Source organism: Equus przewalskii, chromosome 25 (genome assembly GCF_037783145.1).
Source record: "Equus przewalskii isolate Varuska chromosome 25, EquPr2, whole genome shotgun sequence".
In the NCBI taxonomy this organism is placed as follows: Eukaryota; Metazoa; Chordata; class Mammalia; order Perissodactyla; family Equidae; genus Equus; species Equus przewalskii.
Window position 1 is genome coordinate 18,040,219 of NC_091855.1, and position 20,130 is coordinate 18,060,348.

General features: G+C 46.6%; 1 protein-coding gene across 4 annotated transcripts in view; it reads right to left on the reverse strand.

The window, feature by feature from the left end:
• DPF3 (double PHD fingers 3) overlaps positions 1-20,130 on the reverse strand; it is a 243,197-nt gene that overhangs the window by 142,450 nt on the left and 80,617 nt on the right. For all 4 annotated transcript variants that reach the window (XR_011532874.1, XR_011532873.1, XM_008523767.2 and 1 more), the window contains exon 2: positions 4,418-4,578. Coding sequence is in view for 2 of the 4 variants with exons in the window: in XM_008523767.2 (XP_008521989.1) it covers positions 4,418-4,578 (161 nt within the window). In the remaining 2 variants the exon portion in view is untranslated. The remainder of the gene's footprint in view (positions 1-4,417; positions 4,579-20,130) is intronic.

The window sequence follows — 20,130 nt, forward strand, 5'->3', positions numbered from 1 at the left end:
TGTGAAAACAGAAGGTTTAAATAACATGTAGAGTCTCATAACATTATGACCAAAATATCCAGGATTCAATCAAAGTCATTCATACAAAGAACAAGGAAAATCTCAACTTGAATGAGAAAAGACAATGGATACTAACACAGAAATGACACAAATGTTACAATTATCTGACAAGGATTTTAAAGTAGCCATCATAAAAATCTTTCAACAAACAACTATGAACACTTGAAACAAACAAATAAATATAAAGTCTCAGTAACGAAACATAAGCTATAAAGAAGAACCACATAGACATTTTTGAACTGAAGTGCACATACGCACACACTCGCGCAAAACCTCAATGGATGGGCTCAACAGCAGAATGCAGAGTACAGAAGAAAGAAGTAGTGAACTTGAAGACAGAATAATAGAAATCACCCAATCTGTGCAACAGAGAGAAAAGAGACTGTAAAAAAAATGAACAGAGGTGCTGGCCCCGTGGCCGAGTGGTTAAGTTCGCGCGCTCCGCTGCAGGCGGCCCAGTGTTTCGTCGGTTCGAATCCTGGGTGTGGACATGGCACTGCTCATCAGACCACGCTGGGGCGGCGTCCCACATGCCACAACTAGAAGAACCCACAACGAAGAATACACAACTATGTACCGGGGGGCTTTGGGGAGAAAAAGGAAAAAAAAAAAAATGAACAGAGCCTGGGGGAACTGTGGGACTATAAGAAAAGATCTAATATTTGTGTCAGCAGAATCCCAGAAGGAGAGGGGAAAGAGAGCAGGGGTTCAAAATGTATTCCAAAAAATAGCTGAAATTTTCCCAAATTTGGCAAAAGACATAAACCTACAGATTCAAGATGAGTGAATTCCAAAAAGAATAAACTCAAAGAAATCCACATCAAGACATATCAAAATCAATATTTTGAAAACTGAAGACAAAGAAAAAATCTTGAAAGCAGTGAGAGAGAAATGACACCTCACTTATAAATGGAAACAATTTAAATGACAGTATATTTCTCATCACAAACCATGGAGGCCAAAAGGAAGTGGCAAAACATTTTTCAAGTGCTAAAATAAAAGGACTGTCAACCCAGAATTTTATATCCAGCAAAAATATCCTTCAGGAATGAGGGAAAAATCAAGACATTCTCAGATGAAGGGACAGTAAGAGAAGACGTGACCAGTAGACCTACTTTAAAAGAATGGCTAAAGAAAGTGCTCAATCAGAAAGGAATTATAAAAGAAGGAACCTCGGAACATCAGGAGGGAAGAAAGAACAACGAGAAAGTAAGGAAATACAATACAGAATTCTCAAGTTTTTTAAATTATGTTTGATGGTTGAAAGCGAAATTATAATAGTGTCTGATGTGGTTTTCAATGTAGAGGAAGTGTTTAAGACATTATGTTATAAATGGGGAGGGAAAAAGGATTTAAACGATGAAAGGGAGAAGTACATGCAATTATAAATGTGTAGTGCGAGGAAGATCTTTGTGGTATCTTGATTCAGTGGTGGTTCCACAAATCTACACGTGATAAAATGGGACAGAACTACGCACACGCATTTTACCAATGTCAATTTTCTGGTTTTGATATTGTATTATAGTCACATCAGATGTATCCATTGGGGGAAATTGGGTGAAAGGTATAGAGAATCTCTCTGTAATGTTTGCAATTTCCTGTAGATCTGTAATTATTTCAAAATTAAAAGTTAACTAAAAGAGACAAAGAAATTATATGAAATTCAAAAAGGAAAGAAAAAGCAATACCTAATAAGTGAAAGCGAAATGAAACAAATAAATCCAAGTATGTTAACTGAGTTAGCAGCACAACCAAACAGAGGAACTATTTCAAGTGACCATAACAGACAGTGATTTGATGCTACATCCTTAATAGGAAATACTCTAAGGACAAAAAGAATTGCAAAAAAAGAAAAAAGTCTTAAGCCATTTTCAGCCATCTTATTGTTGGTAGTCTCATTTTATTCTGAACTGTTGTGTAGGTATTGTGGGATATAGTAAATAAGTAAACATTTTAGCGTCATTAAGAGCCAGGATTTTTTTGGTTTGGGAGAAAAGAGATACAAATTAAGATTGTTGGGGGCTGGCCCCGTGGCCGAGCGGTTAAGTTCCCACACTCCACTTCGGCAGCCTGGGGTTCACAGGTTTGGATTCTGGGCACGGACACACACACTGCTCATCAAGACATGCTGTGGTGGCATCCCACATAGAAGAAATGGAATGACTTACACCTAGGATATACAACTATATACTGGGGCTTCGGGAAGGAAAAAAAAGAAAGAGGAAGATTGGCAACAGATGCTAGCTCAGGGCGAATCTTCCTCACCAAAAAGCGTACCCAAAAAAAGTGCTCTACTGATGGACGTTTAAAAAAGAAAAAAAAAGAATTAAGATTAAGTAAAAACTATGTAAAACTGAACTGAATGGGAAATATCAGTCTAATTTCATAATGTATTTTTTCTTAAAAAGAAAAAAAAAAAGGAATCATATTTCTTAGCTCTGCTCCCTGAAACGTCCTAGAAACAATGACCAACCCAGAAGCAATGAGCGCCACGAGATAGTGGTCTCTAAACGACACTTCCCACAAAAATAAAACAAGGTGTCTTAAAGAAACAGCCGATTCCAGATCTGGGGCAGGAAGTGTACATGATGGGCCGGAAACATTTGTCCTGATAGTAAGATAGCAAGGAAGCTGTCAAAAACTACTGGAGTTGTTTCAAAAGCCCTGGCACTGGCCGAAACCCCTACTGGCCAAAGATGGGACATGTCAAGCATCAATAAACACAACAGCTGTGGTGGATTAAAATGTATCCAATATGTTTAAATCTGAGAACTCACGATGGTACTTAAAAAAAATAACTTCATTGATTCCTTTGGAGAATACTAGGGAACCAACTCATTATTTTGAAAACTGGTGAAAAAAGGGAGAAAATCATTTATCCTGCCTTTCATAGGTGATCTGTACCTCACAACGACCAAAATTTTAATGAGATGTTTCTCTCTATAGACGTTGTAGAGCTAATAAATGGAGACATAACGACAGCCTCAAATCGAATGTCACCTATTTGTGGCCCTTAATGGAATAACGGATCTAGGCAATTATCATCAAGGGCTGCTAACATCAGTAAAAGAGAGATAACAAGACCACGTGAGCCTCCTGATGGAAGTACCCACCACCACTTAGGAATTGTTCTTGCCCCCAAAATTGAACCTGAATCTTCACAAGTCTCTAGACCTAACTACCAATTCACAAGAATATGACCATGGGGATGCAGTCAGAATCCAGACCCTGGGAAACCTTACAGTGTAAACAACCCACACAAATAACATGCAAGGGGGAGAGAGAGAAAGAGGGAGAGAGAGAGATACTAGAGACATGCCAACAATTGCAATGTAGGGATCCTATTTAGGTCCTGATTTAAACTACAGGCTGAAATTAACGTTGAACAAATATGGGATGATGTTAAAGTCTTACTGTTAACTTTGGGCTTTGACAGCTATTGTGGGTTGGTTGGTTTGTTTAAGTCATTATCACTTAGAGACACCTACTGAAACATTTACAGATGAAATAATACGCATCTTGGATTTGCTTCAAAATAACCTGTAGTCAAGGAGGAAAGTGGGAGGTGAGTATAAATAAAACAGATTGGCTATGAGCTGATCATGGTCGAGGCTGGGTGATCAATACATGGAGATTCATTTGACTATTCTTTCCACTTTTGTATGGGTTTGAAATTTCATAATAATAATTTCATAATAAAAAGTTTTTTAAACATACCCATATAGAGCCAGAAAACTGCATTCCTATTGTTGCCTCACTAATCTCCACCCATTGGTCTTTATTCTGTTCTCTGGAGCCTAGAAGACTAGTCGTAGTAATAACAATAATAGCAATAATAATAGCCAGCATTTTTGGAGCACATACTTACTATGTGCTAAATTCATGCTATGAGATTTTTATGAATATTTTCATTTAATCCTGACAAAATCCTGAGGTAAACACCATTATTATCCCCATTTTACAGACGAAAAACCCGAAGGAGAAAGATCTAGTGACAAGGCTAAGACTCCAACTCAGATCTGACTGTGGATTTCCAGCTTATAAGCGCTAAGCTACACCAACACACAAGGGGAAAAGATGAAGATAGCTATCCTCAGTCTTCCCTTTTCTGGGCTAAACATCTTGAGTTCTTTCACTCTGCCCCTCCCCAGTCAATGTGGCTTCAATGCCCCACACCATCCTTGGAATACCTGCCAAGAGCTATAAAAGTAGTTGAGTTTCTTAAAAGTATCCCAGGCCCCTGTACAGCTTGCCCTACCACCAGCAACCCTGCAGGGATTCCCAGACAAGCCCTGGTCCTCCTGCATCCAAAGAGACAGCCTGGACATGCGCACATCCCAGAGGTGGCATGGCTCACCTGGGCCTCGGTGCCTCTTCTCCATCCAGATGTAGCAGTTGTTCTGGGCCACCCCGGTCTGCGAGTCCAGGAAAGGGAGACGCACGCTGCGCTCTGCACACAGCCGGGAGTTATAACTCCGACAGTGTTCAATGGCTTCCTTGTAGAATTGGTCCCCAAGCCTGCCGGGAGACAGAGAGGAGAAGAATGAGGCCAGGGAAAACTGAGCACACCCTGAAAGGGAAACTGATGTGACCCACCCACCTCCCTGGGAAGATTTTGCAGCTATGAAGACCAAGGCAATGAGTACCAAGAGCCTTGCCAAGGGGTAGAATCCAACTCAATGTCAGGGTGGACCAGGTTCTACTTCCTATACCAAATCCACCAGAGAACTTAGAAACCCCTTTAACAAAGAGCCTAGGGCCCCAAGAATAAGCCACCAGGAAAAGTGACAAGTCTCTGTTCTAGGAAGCATGGGGTCCCAATCTAGAATAGAGGTAGTTCTGGAACAACCTTCTGCATGGGATCTACTTCTAGATCAGGCTTCTAGAGCCCCCTCATCAACCTCCCCCATTAGCCACACTTTGTTCTCCATGATTGCCAGCAAAGGCTCTCTAGAATGAACCCCAATCACCAGCATACATGCACAGATTTCCATGACAATAGAAGATAAACACTCCATATAAACAAAGACTAAACGGATAGAGGAAATATCCCCTGAAAGTGCTATTATAGGGAAAAGGAGGTAAAGAGGGGCATGTACCGATCTTCAAAACCACACACTTAAAGAAAAATGACTTTCTGATGGACAATAAAAGAAGCATTTAAAGTAAGACTACTACTTGAATTTTGAACTCAAAATAATTCAATTCCCGAGGTTTAAAACACAAATAGAAAGACCTTCCTGGTTTGCTGGAGCAGTGATCTGATTGAGCATCCTAAATTTTATGTTCCTGAATCTCTGGTCTCCTTGGATATGTGGTGATGCTACTACTTTCAGACAGTATCCTTTTCAAAGACCAAAAATATAACATTGGTAAAACTGATCAAATGTAAAGCGTAAAAATAATCAATGAGATCAAATACCTAACAAATAAAAGAGAGGCACCTTGGATGCTAATAAATGGCTCAAGGAAATACAAATGTAATAACATTACCTCTACCAGATGAACTTGAGCTTCTTAGTGGGGAGGGAGAGGAGGAAGGAGGAAGGGCAGGAGCTGCAGGGATCACAGGGCCAAAAGGGAGATCCAAGTAGTTCATTTCCAAGCGACAATATAAATGTCCCTTTGTTTTTGTTCTATGTAGATTTGCAGAAGCCAAAATCAGGGAGGGAAAGTCTCTAAGTTAAAAATAATATATTTCTTAACCAAAATATTTAGAAGAATGAAGTAAGCACAATTTTAAATATATTTTTCTATGCTCTTCAAAAAAGTCAGTGGGCCACAGTCTAGTTTAATGGAAATTTCTTATTCTGGGAGGATACAGTCATTGGAGCTTTGGAGGCATCTTTTGGAAATTACTTGTTGACGTGCCTCTTTAAAAACAAAAAAGCCCTTTGCTCCTTTTTCACCTCTGAACTTCTTCATTTTCACAAGGAAGGTAGAGACATAGGAGCTCAGAAAGTGTCCGTGTAGTTGCAAAACCAAGCTGTAATCAAATGATAATAGTCACACAGCTGGAAATGAATTGGGGAGGGGGGATGAGAGCCCCTTGAAATGCTATAAAACAGAACAGCACATACGCTGATGTAATCAAAGTTGGTAACAAGGATCATAAGATTGATCAAAAATACAGAACCATTTCCTACAGTGTTCACATCTGTGTCCCACCAGCTTCAACGCCTCCTTCTGCTGAAGCGATGTAGCTCAGTGTAATAGAACTTCCCGGGCAGCTCAGCCCAGGCGAGATGACACAGCCTGTCCAGGGTGCCCTGGGTGCTCCAGCGTCCCTCCACCGAACAGCGACCAGCCATGCCACGTTGATAAGAACCGACAAGAACACATGACACAGAGATGTCTGATGTGAGAAAGAATTAGCTGGTTTCCCACAATCTTTTGACAGACTGCCAAAAAAGATGTTAACTATTCCAACTCCAGAAATTCTGTTGAAAGAGAATCCATAAAAAAAAAAGAAAGAAAGAAAAGGAAATTGTACACTAAAAGTCATCGACGACGGGAGAGAAGGTTTCCATTTTCAAAACAAACTCTGGAAACCAACACGAAGGAAATCTACAGGAGGATCTCAAATCAGACTTTTCCTGATATGCTCGTTAACTCACTTCCAACAGTTTCAATCCAAAGGAGAGGACCAAGAAAGTGAGCTTGCTGAAAATAAAAAGTGAGGTTGGCCGCGTCCGTGCCCCACGCCGAATGGAACGAGAATGTCAAACAAAATGACACGCTGGGTGAAAATTAATTTCATCTTAAATACTTTCCACTTTCATAACATGCAATGTTATTAGTAACAGGCATGCAGGGGGGAAATGTGTATTTTTAAATGTAATCCTTGTATGAATGATACCTCTCTTATATAAACAGAAAAGACTTTCTGGGAACTGAAGCCACTGTATTAAAGATGGAAGCTGCAAAACTGTGACATCCGACACCTCCGCTGCCACTGTCTCCAGGGAAGTCACCTGAAACAGCCCAGGCGTTGGCAGAGATTTGAACACAAAAGTTTAAAACCTTTTTCAAGATCGGGGAGGAGAGAAGAGACTTCAACCTCCTTGACAAATTCAAGCAGCGCCTCTCCAAAAGTTAATTAGCCAAAATCTTCACAGGGTTCGCTCTGCTAGCTAGAAGAAAATCGATGGCCTGGTCTCCCTAACCCATAGAAAGCAATTTAAATAGGAGAGAGGACAAACGTCCTTTTCAGTATGGGATTTCTTAAAAAAAAAAAAAAAAAAAAAAATCCACAATGATAGGACCGGGGGGGGGGGGGGGGGGGGAGGGTGCGGATATTTGCATTCAAGTTGCAAGGGGCAGAGGGAGCAGAAGAGACAGTCTGACAGGGAATGACTCATTTTGTGGAGTGGTGACCAGCCCGGCCTCAGCCATCACCTGTCTGCCCCAAACCTAGGGAGCTGGATTACCACGGGATGATAGATGTCTCAGGCTCGAAGAAGCTGGCACAGGCAGAGTAGAATGATGTTCTCATCAACAACTGACTCCAGGCTACTCAAGGCTGCAATCAGAAGTGGGGAAAGCAAAAGGAACGAATCGCTGGGCTCTCTGCCAGAGCAGGAACCCCCCAACAGCCTGCTGCTGGGAGCCCTGCTGGCTGCCCGGGTCCAGGGGCATTGCGAAGGGTGGGATCCCTGAGCAATCCCATCTGGAGTGAGGGAGCCATCCTAGCTCTGAGAGCTTTCCAGTGACCCTCCTTGAGCGTACGTGTGAAGCAATGGCTTCCAGGGGGCCAAAGAGGACCTACAGCAGAAAATGATTGCCCACTAGGCTCCAAATGCGATTTTCAGGGCCCATTACAGCCCCTCCAAGCCCCTCTGCTCCCCTTCTTCGTGCTTCCACCTCCCCCTCTTGAAATCTCGCCTGTTCTCTTAGATTCCACATCCACTATTCTGAGCTGACTCTCAGGTCCAACCCTCCAAGCCAGACACCTGGGGCCCCTCCCTCTTCATGTCCCTCTAGTCCTGTGTTCTGACCCAAGGACAGGTGTCCTGCCATATCTCAATCACGTGTCCAAAAGCAAATTCCTCATCTCCTGCCAGAAGCCTGCTCCCTCCCCAGTCTCCATTCTTCTAGGGATGGGGGTGGGGGGCCTGAGGGAATGCTGCTCCTGCCTCTCCCTAACAAGTCGTCCTTGGCCCTTCCTTTTCTTTCATCCCATCTGGCACTGGATTCTTTCATTTCTCAGGGAGTTGGCCCTTTCTCTCCGTTCCCACTGCATGGCCACAAGTCCCCTTTGGCTGTAAAAACAGGACCTTGGCCCATCACTGCTATTTGTGCACATAAAGAGAGATAAGCAGAGATAATGCACGAAGCCCTGGCCTGTGGCAGGCTTTCTGGCCCCTTCAGGCCCCTCGCCCCTCCAGGGCCCCTCTTCTCTGTGGGCACCTGGATTGCCTGCCGTCTCACTCAGCTGCCCATACTTCCACAAACACACATTAAAACTCATCTACACCGGCATGCTAACTTCCTCCTGTTTGCGTTTAAGCAGGTTTAACTCGAACTGTGGCATGGAAAGCCATCTCCCATTCGCATGGTGTTTTCTTCTAACTGGCAGGCAGGGGCAGCGTTTGGCAGGTGGGGGAACGTTTTCATTTTCCTCACAGTTACACTGTGCCTAAAGCTGCCCCTGAAAGAAAGCCAAGTTGAGTGTTTGCTAAGTTTGAATTGTTTCACCCTGGAAATTCACATGTTGAAGCTCTAGCCCCCAGTGGGACAGCATTTGGAGATGGGACTTTGGGGAGGTCATTAGGTCCTGAGAGTGGAGCCCTCATGATGAGATTAGTGCCCTTAAAAGAAGAGACAGGAGAGCGCACTCCGTTGCACACACCCCCCACCCCCGACCCCCCCATGAGAGGAGACAGCAAGAAGGCTACTGTTTGCAAGCCAGGAAGAGGGTCCTCACCAAACACAATCATGCTGGCACCCTAATCTCAGGCTTCCCAGCCTCCAGAACTGTGAGAAATAAATGTCTGTTGTTAAGCCACCCTGTCTAAGGCATTCTGTTATCGCAGCCCGAGCTAAGACAGTGTTTCTGATATTTAACATAGGGAAGGGCGGTAGAGGGTGGGCAAGAGAGATTCCAATCCCTTCCTGCCTCCTTCTGCCCTCTTCCAACAAAAACAACAATAATAATAGTATTAATGATGTCAATTTCCACTCAATTCAATGATTCACACTTGTCTTCCCTACTAGACTATCAGCTCCACGAGGGCAGGGACCACATCTGCAGGGCCACTGCACACCGCCACCCAGGCTTTACACTCAACAACTCCAGGGGCCGCCATTCATATAAACTTCAGTATGAATGGCATCCCCTGGAGCAGTGTAACCCAACATCCCTGCAACCCTGGCCTTTTTGCTGATTCACCCCCGGGGTCCAGTACAGAGCCCAGCACAGAGTGGGTGACCAATAAGTCTTTGCTGAATTGCTTTCAACAGCAACTCGTATCCCACTCACCTATGGTAGGTGTTTAAATTAGAACAGTAAAGCACATGATGCATGTATGTGCGTGGTCTTCAGAGTTTGATGCACACATAGTTTGGTGATTTAGACTGCATGGGTGTCTGTTTGCAACTTTAGAGAAAAATGGAGAGATTGTCTGCAATTACTCTCATTTAGTCCTCATCACTGGGCTCCTGGGTCATTGTGATAGTCCCCTGACTGCAACCACTATAGCTCTTCCCTTACCCAACCTGACAAACAGAAATCTCCCTCAAACGCACTTTTCAGTCTTTCATTCCTCAATATAGAAGCCAAGATGGCTCCCACTGGTGCCCAAATTCCTCTGGCAGGCTAACAAGGCCCTTGGAAAGCCGAGGTATTGGGGTAGAGCGGGAAGAACAGAGACTTGGAATCAGGTAAATCTGAGACCAGCTCCACTGGCTACACAACCCTGGGGCAGGTCACCCTCCCCGAGCCTAAGTTCGACTCCCCGCAGTATGGTTAAGGGAACCCCACTTCAGGTCTGTGAGAGAAGCAAACAAGATAGAGTCTCCAGCACACAGAGGTAAACGCCTATAATCAATGGTGGTTCCTTTCTCCTTCCCCCAAAGAAAAGTATTTTCTGCCACTTTGTGTCACGACCCTCTACCTGAGCAAGCTGATGCCCTCCATGTGACAGACATTCATACCACACTCTCTATCAGCAGTGTGTTTGAGGCTGTCAGGTGCCCACCCAAAACTGTCCTAAGACATTAGGCAGTGGGGTGGCAGGAGCCAAACCTCAGGCATCCAGGAGAACAGAGTAGCTGTTGCACAGTGATCCCAGCAGTCCGAAGCCTGCCCCAAGTGCAGAGACCACATCTAGCCCGAAGCCCGGCACAGAGCTGGCCAGGGTGGGTTGAATGATGAATGAATGAATGAACGAATCCTCAAGGACCTTCATGCACATATGAAGCAGACAGCCCTACCCTGAACCCATTGGTCTGGCTGATCTTACCCCATTCAAGGGCTGGCTGAAGTCCTGCCTCTTCTAGGAAGCCTCCCCATTTACCCCTGCCAATAGTGCTTGCTCTCTGCCTTCTCTGAGCTCCCTAATTGTCTCCTCATGTTTGGCCAGCCCCTACCCGCCTCCTATCTCTCCCCACTCAACTAGATTATAAGCATCTTGAAGACAGGGACTAAGAGTTATATACTGCTATGCTACCCAACCAAGCACAGTGCTGAGTACATAGAAGCCTATGATAAGCATGGATTGCTTGGTTGAAATCATGCCGTCCTTAGCAAACTAATGGAAGCTCCACAGTTGAGAGATGCTTGGGACGCTCCAACTTTCTCCATATGAAAATTAGATGAGCCTGAAGTTATCTGGCTTCTCCAGGCACAGGATTAGGCGTCTGAAAACAGATATCCCACAAGTTCAAATCCTACTGAATTCTCCCCATCATCTTAAAAATGTTCACCCCAGAGCTCAAGATTTTCATTTCTCCATCTACAATATACATGCGACTCTGCAGGATGCAGAACCAATATCCCCCATCTCTGAACTTTACAGGAGGCTCACTTAGTCCTTCTGTGCTGTCATGAGACCATCCTGCTGCCTAATGTCTTGGGACAGAGGTTTGGATGGGCACTTGCTGGCTTCAGATGTGCAGGAAATGCCACTCTGGTGCTTCCCAAGAATGCCATCACCCCACTCTCTGGAAGAATGGTCTAGGGTAGTGGCTCTCCAACTCCAGTTTGTGTCAGAATCAATGGGGGGTGGGGGCTGTGAATTCTCATTCTGGAAGTTTGGCGTGTGATCCAGAAATCTGTGTTTTTGACAGATCCCCCGGTGATTCTGAGAAATATGAGACTCGCTGATCTAAGGACAGCTCTCCAACCTCCCAAGCAAGGGCAGGAACAGAGAGCCTTGTGACGCTCTCCAGCCATGTTTTAATGGCAGAGCTGGACAGCCCCGTTAACTGACTTTGATTCAGCTGGTTTTGTTCCTGTGGGAGAAGTTTTTTTCAGCCAGCTGGCATGGATTAACCTGGCAGCACTAACCGGTAGCAAACTAGTTCCACAGAAGTCTTCATCCCTAAAAAAACATCCAAGTGGCCTTGTCAAGGCAAAGGTATGGAGAAGATTCTCACATTCTTAGAGCGGTCACTCTGGCGGGGACTCTGACTTTCATAAAGTCACAGGAAAGGCACCTTGGGGACAAGGGTATTGCCTTGCAAAAGCCAAGTCAGACGAAGAATGTGAACCCTAAAACTCCCATCATGACTTAAATGCCGCTGAGTCTGATGTTCAGGCCCGTTAGACCCAATAAATCCCTTTTCCGGCATCTACTCTGGTGAAGACTTTTCAGGGACTTATTATGCAAAGCTGCCTAAGCAAGACGGGATTTATACTGAACCCGGCCATGATTTCTGAGCTGCCACTGGGTGTTCTGATACAGAAGCAACTCGGGGTTGAAGTGGAGGGGCTACCAAGGATAGGAGGCTGGAGGCAGGAGCAAAGCAGTGTGATTCCTTCCAGTAAATAATGGGTGCCTGGTGGGGCTGGGAAAGGGGAGTGCTCTGGGGAGGAAGAAGACTAGCTTTTCTTGTACCCAAGGTTTGCCTTTCAAATGGCATCCAGACGCGACAAAATAAATCTCTCCTCTGGAAGCTAAAGAATGTGTAGAATGCAACTAACTTCAGAAGTGAAAAAAAAAGACTGCTGTATCTAGGGTGAAGCATACCCAGAGAGAAAATACACACCTATCACAGAAACTTCACTGATTGAGAGTATTTTTAGTTTCCATAGTTCATGGACTGAGTCCTCTCTAAAACCCCAGCTATAAGCTGGGCACCAGTACGCTGTCCCCTGGGTGTGATTGCCAGGAGAACAGACCATTGGTTAGAGACAATTCTTGGACAAACACATCCTCAGACCCCATCTTTGCTGCTGGAACACAAAGGTCTCAATGCTGCCCTCCCGGGTAAGGGGAATGTTGGTCTGGCATTTAAAACACAGCCACAGAGAACACATCCTCATTAGTCAGTTCTCAACACCGCAGTCCAAGTGATCTTTTTAAAATGGAAATCAGATCATGACATTCTCCTCCTTAAACCCCTCCAATGGCTTTCACTGCACTCAGAATAAAATCCGGACTCCTTCCCGTGGCCACAGGCCCACAGACCATCTGGCCAGGCTCACCTTTCCCCTTCACCCTGTCTCCTGCCCCCCAGGTCTACTGGACTCCAACCTCATTGCACTTCTCTCTGTCTGATATACCAAAGTCATCTCACCTCAAGGCCTTTGCACATGCTCTTCCCTCTTCCTGTAGACATTTCTTCCAGATCTTCTCATGGCGGGCGTCTCCTCAGAAAAGTCATCTTGGACCCACTCCATCTAGGGAGGCCTACCCTACTCCACTCCCACTCTAGCCCTTGCTGTCTCATATTCTATTTCTTGTTTCACAATACTTACCTCTATCAGAAACCTTCTCTGTTTTCTCTGGCCGCTAATTGTCTCTACATCACAAAATTGTGAGCTCCTGAGAGCAGGGTCTTTGTTCCTCTTGTCTACGACTGGACCCCCTGCACCCGAAACAGGATTTGGCACATAGGGAATGCTCGACAGGTAACGCTGCACAACTGAATGGAAGATCTAGGCCCACCTGCAACCATCTAACAGTTTGATGGTGAAGAAGCCCGGCCTTGCAGAGGGCACGAAGGCCAGTGCCGGGGAGGCCCCCAGCACGGCAAATGAGAATGGCACAGCCACCTGCTCGCTTCTGGTCCTCCCTGCCCAACACTCATGACAGTGGGTTAGAGGTCCACTCTTTTGTCCATACTCGAATATTCCTCATGATCCCACAGCGCCACCCACCCCCACCCTAAAACCTGGAGAGAAGTGGGGCCAAGTGGATAAATTATGCCATTTGTGACATCAAGCGCTCCTTTCTGTGCCCAAAAAGGACATCCAATGCCTGATATTGGCACTGTAAACAAGCAGTGCCAGAAGATGTTCCCCAAGTCCCCACTCCAGTTCCCAGAAAGGGCCTCTCTCGGAATCAAGCTCCTGTGTGTTCTTTCTCAGAGAGCTGATCCACATCCTCCCAGAGCCCAAGCCTACGGGGAGTGGCAGGGCAGGCGCGGGATGGGGGTGGGGAGGCACTGCTTGACGGGAAATCAATGGGAACTTGAAGGTCATCCGGAGGGCGCTGTCTCCCCATCATGCACCTGCTGGGATGGGATTTGTGGTCCTGACCTCGCTTGGGGGCCTCTGCCCTCCTGTCAGAGTTGGTTAAAATCAGCCCGCAGAAGCAAACGCCCTGCAGACCAAACGATGTCCGGGCTGTCCTTCTAAGGGACATCAAGCCAAACAAAGAAGCACTGAGTCTCATTTAACTGCCACAAGGTCGAGAGTCACCCCGATTTCTCTTGGCAGCCTCCTGAGAAAACTGTCTCAAGCCTGCTGTTTTTTTGAGGCATACACTTAAAACCTTTTAATAAGGACAGAACAAAGCCAGGATGACCAAGAGGCTGGTCGTGTCCCCAAATTTAAGTTCTCTGGTGGAAAAGGTAGAAATATTCTGGGAAACTAGGAAGACCACCCTAGAAATACCTAAATCTGCCCTCCTCACCTCTACATTCCAGGATAATGACAAAGGATACCAACACCCCCATATTGCCCAAGGATGGTCTGTTTTTCCTCCCAGCCCAACAACTAGAAGGGGACGCGACTCAGTTTAGAATCTGATCCTCCTTTCTTCATGGACCTGTTTTCCCAAGTTCCCTCCCTCCTCCCTCTCTCCCTCCCTCCTTCTTCCCTCCCTCATTTCCTCCTTCCTTCTTCCCTCCTTTCCCCCCTTCCTTCCTCCCAAGCCTTTCCCACTCCCCCATCGTCTTCCTCCAACCTTTCTGCCTCATCAATAGTCACTTAACATACAGGTCAGGAGCGAAGCATTCAGCCCAAGTCTCCAGTCCCAAAGTTGAAGGTTAGTATAAAAATGAGGAAGAGACACCTTCAACCGAGTTCTAGAAGGATGACAAGATGATGGCGTTGATCATAACCGTGGCATGGCTACCATTTGTAGAGCACTTACCACGTGTGCCAGGCCCTATTCTAAGCACTTCTCAGATATTATCTCATTTCACCCTCACGACAACCTCATCCTATTATTTCCCCCCCACTTCACAGATTAGGAAACTGAGGCACACAGAATTTTCCATGACTGCCTAGGGTTTTAAGCAGACCTGTGAAGATACAAGCCCTGGCAATTTCCGTCCAGAATCTTGCTCTTGGCCACTATGCTGTCTGCCTCCCACAGGGCACCGTTGTCCCCTCACAGTGAGTTGTGCCTCCAGAATTCGAATAACTTGAACAACTCTTCTTTTTTTGGAGGCACTAGGTTTCTCTTAGAGCATCACCCGTTTCCTAGGTGATCTTAGCTATTTCACTTTTTTGTGCCTCAGCTTCCCAAACTGTGAAACAGTCCAGAGGTAAACTTTGCTGTCATAGAGCCACCTCTCAGTAACTCAACAAGTGGGTTGATTATGGGGCTGCCCAAAAAGATCCCATCAGAGAAATACAAAATGTTATTACGTGGTTTAGAAAATAAATCCATCACGAAGGTGAGCAAGGGGTGATGGACACTGAGAGACCCTGTGGTTCTGAACATCCACTGAGGGGAGGAAAAGAAAAACGCCAGACTGTCATAAGCCAAAGAGTCAGATTCAAGAATCCCAGCGTGTTAGAGATCATCTAGCCTGATGCCACTGTTTCAATGCAAGGAAAATCCATAACCAGAGAGGTGAAGTAATTTCCTCTTGCCACACAGGAGCAGGGCTGAGATTAGTGCCTCCGTGTCCTGGCAACTCATTCAGGGATTTCTCCTCTGTTTACAGCAGGGGTCTGCAAACTACAGCCCCAGGGGCCAAATCTGATCCACCACGAATGTCCATAAATAAAGTTTTATTGGAAGACAGCCATGCCCGTTCATTTACATATTGTCTGTGGCTGCTTTCACGCTACAGTGGTAGAGCTGAGTAATTCCAACAGAGTCCACATGGCCTGCAAAGCCCAAAATATTTACCATCTGGACCTTTACAGAAAAAGCTTGCCGATTCCTGGTTTATAGCACAAGCCTTGAATAATGAAAAGACTCCATCCTTACAGAACAAGAGGCCCAAGGGTCAGACGGCTTAAGCAGATAGTTTGACAATTATCCCAGCTTGGTACAACTTAATAAAAACCCATAAATACAGTTAATAATAAGGAAAACAAGCACTAGCTCACCCTACCTATTTAATAATTATTGTTAAGTACAACAAGCAAAACTCACCGCTGAAAATTAATTTTTTTCTAGCCTCCCTTGAAAGCCCTTTATCATTCAGGAAACGCTCTTGGCCCATGGGCAAAATGATGCTTCTTACAGTTGCACTGGCCTCATCTCCTCCTGGTGAGTTAAAGGCTATTGCTGAGGCAGCAGGGAACTGAGAGCATCGCCCCCTCCCTGGGCTGCTCTCTGTCAAAGAGGATGGTGCCCAAACCCTCCTTTTCCCCCTCATTCCAAATAAAATCTTCAGAAAGACCCAGGCACAGGAGAGGCATTCATTTAGGCTGCTTCTCCCTATGGTGCCTCCCTGCCTCGCTCATCCATCTCTATCTTCTCCAGAAAGAAATCAGGATCAGCATGAGGCTGACAGAAGCATCCCAGCCTCGGCTGTTTTGGTGAGGACATTCTATCATCCCACAGAATGAAGGGATGGGGCTTGGCCCCTGATAGGCTGCGATGGAAATCAAGGCTGGACCTCGGTTCCAGGTGAAAGTCAGAACTTCATCACCGTGAGTGTTCAGCAAATCTCTCAACCCCTCTCGGTCCTGGGCTCCCATCTAGCAAATGGAGAGGATTATCCTCCCATATTCCAAGTGAGGGAACATGGACAGAGCCGGATGAAGGGGTGAGGCAGACCAGCCAGGGTCCAATCTCTAAGTCATAGTAAACATCACCAGCAATGTAGAAAGTCGGAGTGGCTTTTATTTACCAGCATCATCTCAGGCAGAGAACCTCAATAAATAGGACCCAGTCTGCATGCAATGGTCCCAGTTCACTCTGAGGTCCTGGTGTAATTACTAACAGCTCCTGCTTTCCCTCTCAAAAGTGCCCTTGCTTGCCTGATAAATGGTAAGGTCATCCTATTGATAAGCCATTTGGGGTCAGAGAGAGGTGTGGACCCCGAGAACATGGTCAGTGATGGCAATAAGTGGGCTTCTAGAAGTCAGATCCAGTTTGGTCAAGAGTTGGGGTGCAGGTCCAGGGCCAGAACTGAACTCGGGACAGGAGAAGAGAGTCTGCCTCCAGTGGCCCTGCTCTCCAGTTGCCCCTCATTGGGCCCTCTGCCTCTCGTATAGTCGTTACACAAATATTTAGAGAATATCAGCCAAAGTGCGAGCTCCCAGGAAAGCCCACAGGCTTGGAGAGAAGAAAGGGCTTCAGACAATGCTCTAAGGGGAGAGAGATGTGCCAGTAGGTGCCTGCTACCTGCTGCCCATGCTAAGCACCTGATCTGCCTTCTCTCCATCCCTGGGACCAGGTACAATCCCAGCCCTTCACAGAGCCTGACGCTGATGCGACATATACTCAATTAGTGCTCATTCTGCGGACCTGGACCCAAGCAAAGCTCAGGGCCTCCTTCTGTTCTTCTCAACTCCTCCCCACAGGGGCTGCACCTCTTCCACCAGTCCTGCTGAACCACAGGGATGCACGTGGCTGCACTGTGTTCTAGGACCTTCATCATTAAGAGAGTTGAGAAACAAGCAAAAAGAAAGGTCCAGAAGAGCCAACTTGAGTTAGAGGCTATGGTGGGTGGGGGTGGAGGGATGGGCAGGGCAGCTGCTTAGAGGAAAGGCAACAAAGAAGGCAGAGGAGCGGGAAGGAGTAGGCCGGAGGACAGGAGTCAGTATCAGTGGGAAGACAGCAGCCCCCAGCACATGCCCCACAGCCATCAATATCTCTTCCAAGGACAGGTTATCTGGGGAATTTATGCTCTCTAATAATTACCTTGCAGAGGGTTCCACTTATCTTACCAGAAGAATCGGCCAGTTGCCAGACACACAGCGTTCTGGTTAATTCCATCAACGCTGCCCTCCTCCTCCACCCTGTCCTCCCAGCTCCCCAGCTCCTTGCTCTGACCTCTAACCTTTTCTTGTGGTGCAGCAAGGGGTTGTGCGGGGATAGTTGATGGTAGAAGAGTGTCAGCAACTTCCAGCAGATTTAAGAGCTCAATAGGAGCTGACAAAGGGCATTGGGGGGCTGCCCCTTATCCACAGGAGAGGTAAGAACCCTCCCCAAGCTGCGGCCAGGCCTGGGAAAGGGCAGACTGTTGCAAAAGGCTACCTGGGAAGGGCAGAAGCAAGGATCTGGGACAGACTGATTTGACTATTTTTGTCTTCACCTGACTGATGCCATCATATCTCGTTAGCATTAATTTTATTTTCTTGTCTTCACATCCCTCCTCAAAGCCTTCCCATCCCCACTCCAGCGCTCTGATGATGCCTCCCTCCCGTAATGGTCTGGCCACTTATTTAATAACCATCACATGCTGCCTTGGGTGGCCGGGATGTCTTTAAACACGGGTCCCAGACCCTATTGTGAGTAAGCTCATGGGGAGCAGAGCCCTTGGTTCACATCTCCTCAGGCCAGCACTGCATCTACTCCTGAGCCTTAGCAACAGCAACGCCGCTAGGCAGCCCTTACTGTGGCCCGGGCTCTGTGCTAAGCGCTTTAGAAATAGCAATGCATTCCATCCCTACAACAGCCCTATGAGGAGAAATGCTATTACCATCCTTCATTATACAGATGAGGACACTGGGGCTCAGACAGCTTAAGTCATAGGCCCAAGGTCACCCAGGGAGTGGCCAAGCCAGAATTTGAACCAGGCATTCTCGTCCCAGAGTCTGGGCTCTCAACCACTCCACTCCACACCATCTCGACAGTAAATGTATGCTGATCCAGTGGAACATTTTATATCATATCTACCCACTTATTTCTGCCATCCTCTTTCAAAATACCTTTTACTAAAGTAATAATAATAACAGCCAACAGCTAATGGTCATTGAGCATGTATAAGTGCCAGTCACAGGGCTAAAAGCTTTCCACTTAGCGCTCCCATTCACCCTAGAAGATGCTGTTATCATCTCAATGCCCCACTTGCGAGGTCACCTCTCTGCCCCAGAAACACCAGCCTCCTCCTGGCTCAGGGCCTTTGCACCTCAGCTCCCTCTGCAGGGCTGGCTGCTTCTGCTCCTCCAGATCCACTCACTCCCATCTCCTCAGAGAGACCTTCCTCAAGCTCCTTATCTACAGCACTCATTCTTTACCCATCTGGTCTTTTTAGCACTTTGCCCACTCTCGAAGATCATTTTATTTATATTTACTTACTACCTGTATTTCCCCATGAGAGCTCCCTGGGAGAAAGACTGGTCTAGTTTGTTCACCCTGTATACCCAGAGCCTAAAACTGGGTGCCTGGCATATAGGAAGCAGTGGATAAATATCAGGTGGATAAATGCTATCCCCACTGGGCCTTACAACATATGTGGGCTGCTCAGTTGGACACGTCCTTTCATGTGAACCCCTCTATCTGTTCTATCTTCATTTACTGAGCCTGCACAGTGCACCAGGCACCTTGCTGAGGACTTTAGTATGTCACTGTACCCCACTACGAGGTTGAGAATATTACCTTTATTATTCCCGATTTACAGATGAGGAAACCGAGGCCTAGAGAGGTTATACAGCTCACCCAAGACCACACAGAAGTAGAGTAAGATTCAGTCCCCATCTGTCTGCCTCTCTGAGTCCATGGTATTAACCATTCTACCACAGAGCCTCTGGCTGGGTCCCCTTGGTCACTTACTCTCTTTACCCACGTATCCCTAAATGTCCCAGCCTTACCTCTGCCCTCTCCCTTGCTTCTCTATGCATTGGCCCTTCCAGGTTCTCTCTCCACCCTTCTTCTCCCTCCTTGGTACTCCAAGGAGTCTGTCCTATATGGTCAGCCACTTGCCCTCTTCCCACTGCTTCCAGCAGCCTGCGCCAATGGCAGTGGCTAGCAGTAGATTAGAGAAAGGGAATAGAGCAAGAAGGGGTATTTAGTCCCCCAGCCTCCTCCTTGCTGGGTTGCTGGAGGGTGGCTGCATCCTTCTACTAAAGGTCCCAGCTCCTATCGGGCAGGCTCTCCATACAGTACCCTCTGTGATCCCAGTGACCTTCCCCTCTCCCCTTGATCTCACCCCCCAGGGTGCTGCGTTATCCCCTTCTACGTTTCCCTGCCCACACCTTTATAAATAGCCAGCTTATTACACACTCCCCAGTTTACTCTCTGAATCTGCTGCTTTCTGCTGGAAGCCTGACTCTCCAACACGCAAATGACACCAAGCCTCTCCGCCTCTTCCAGTCCGCCCCACCCGCCACTGTCACTGCCCCCTGCTCACTGCAGCTGCCTCTGCCAGGCCCTTCCTTACTGCCCGCAGTACCATCTCCCTCCAAGACCTATAAATAAATGCTGACTTGCTGGCTGGAAGGTTTGCCCTGGCAGCCTCTGCTCTTTGCCTGGGCCCCACCAGCCCCTT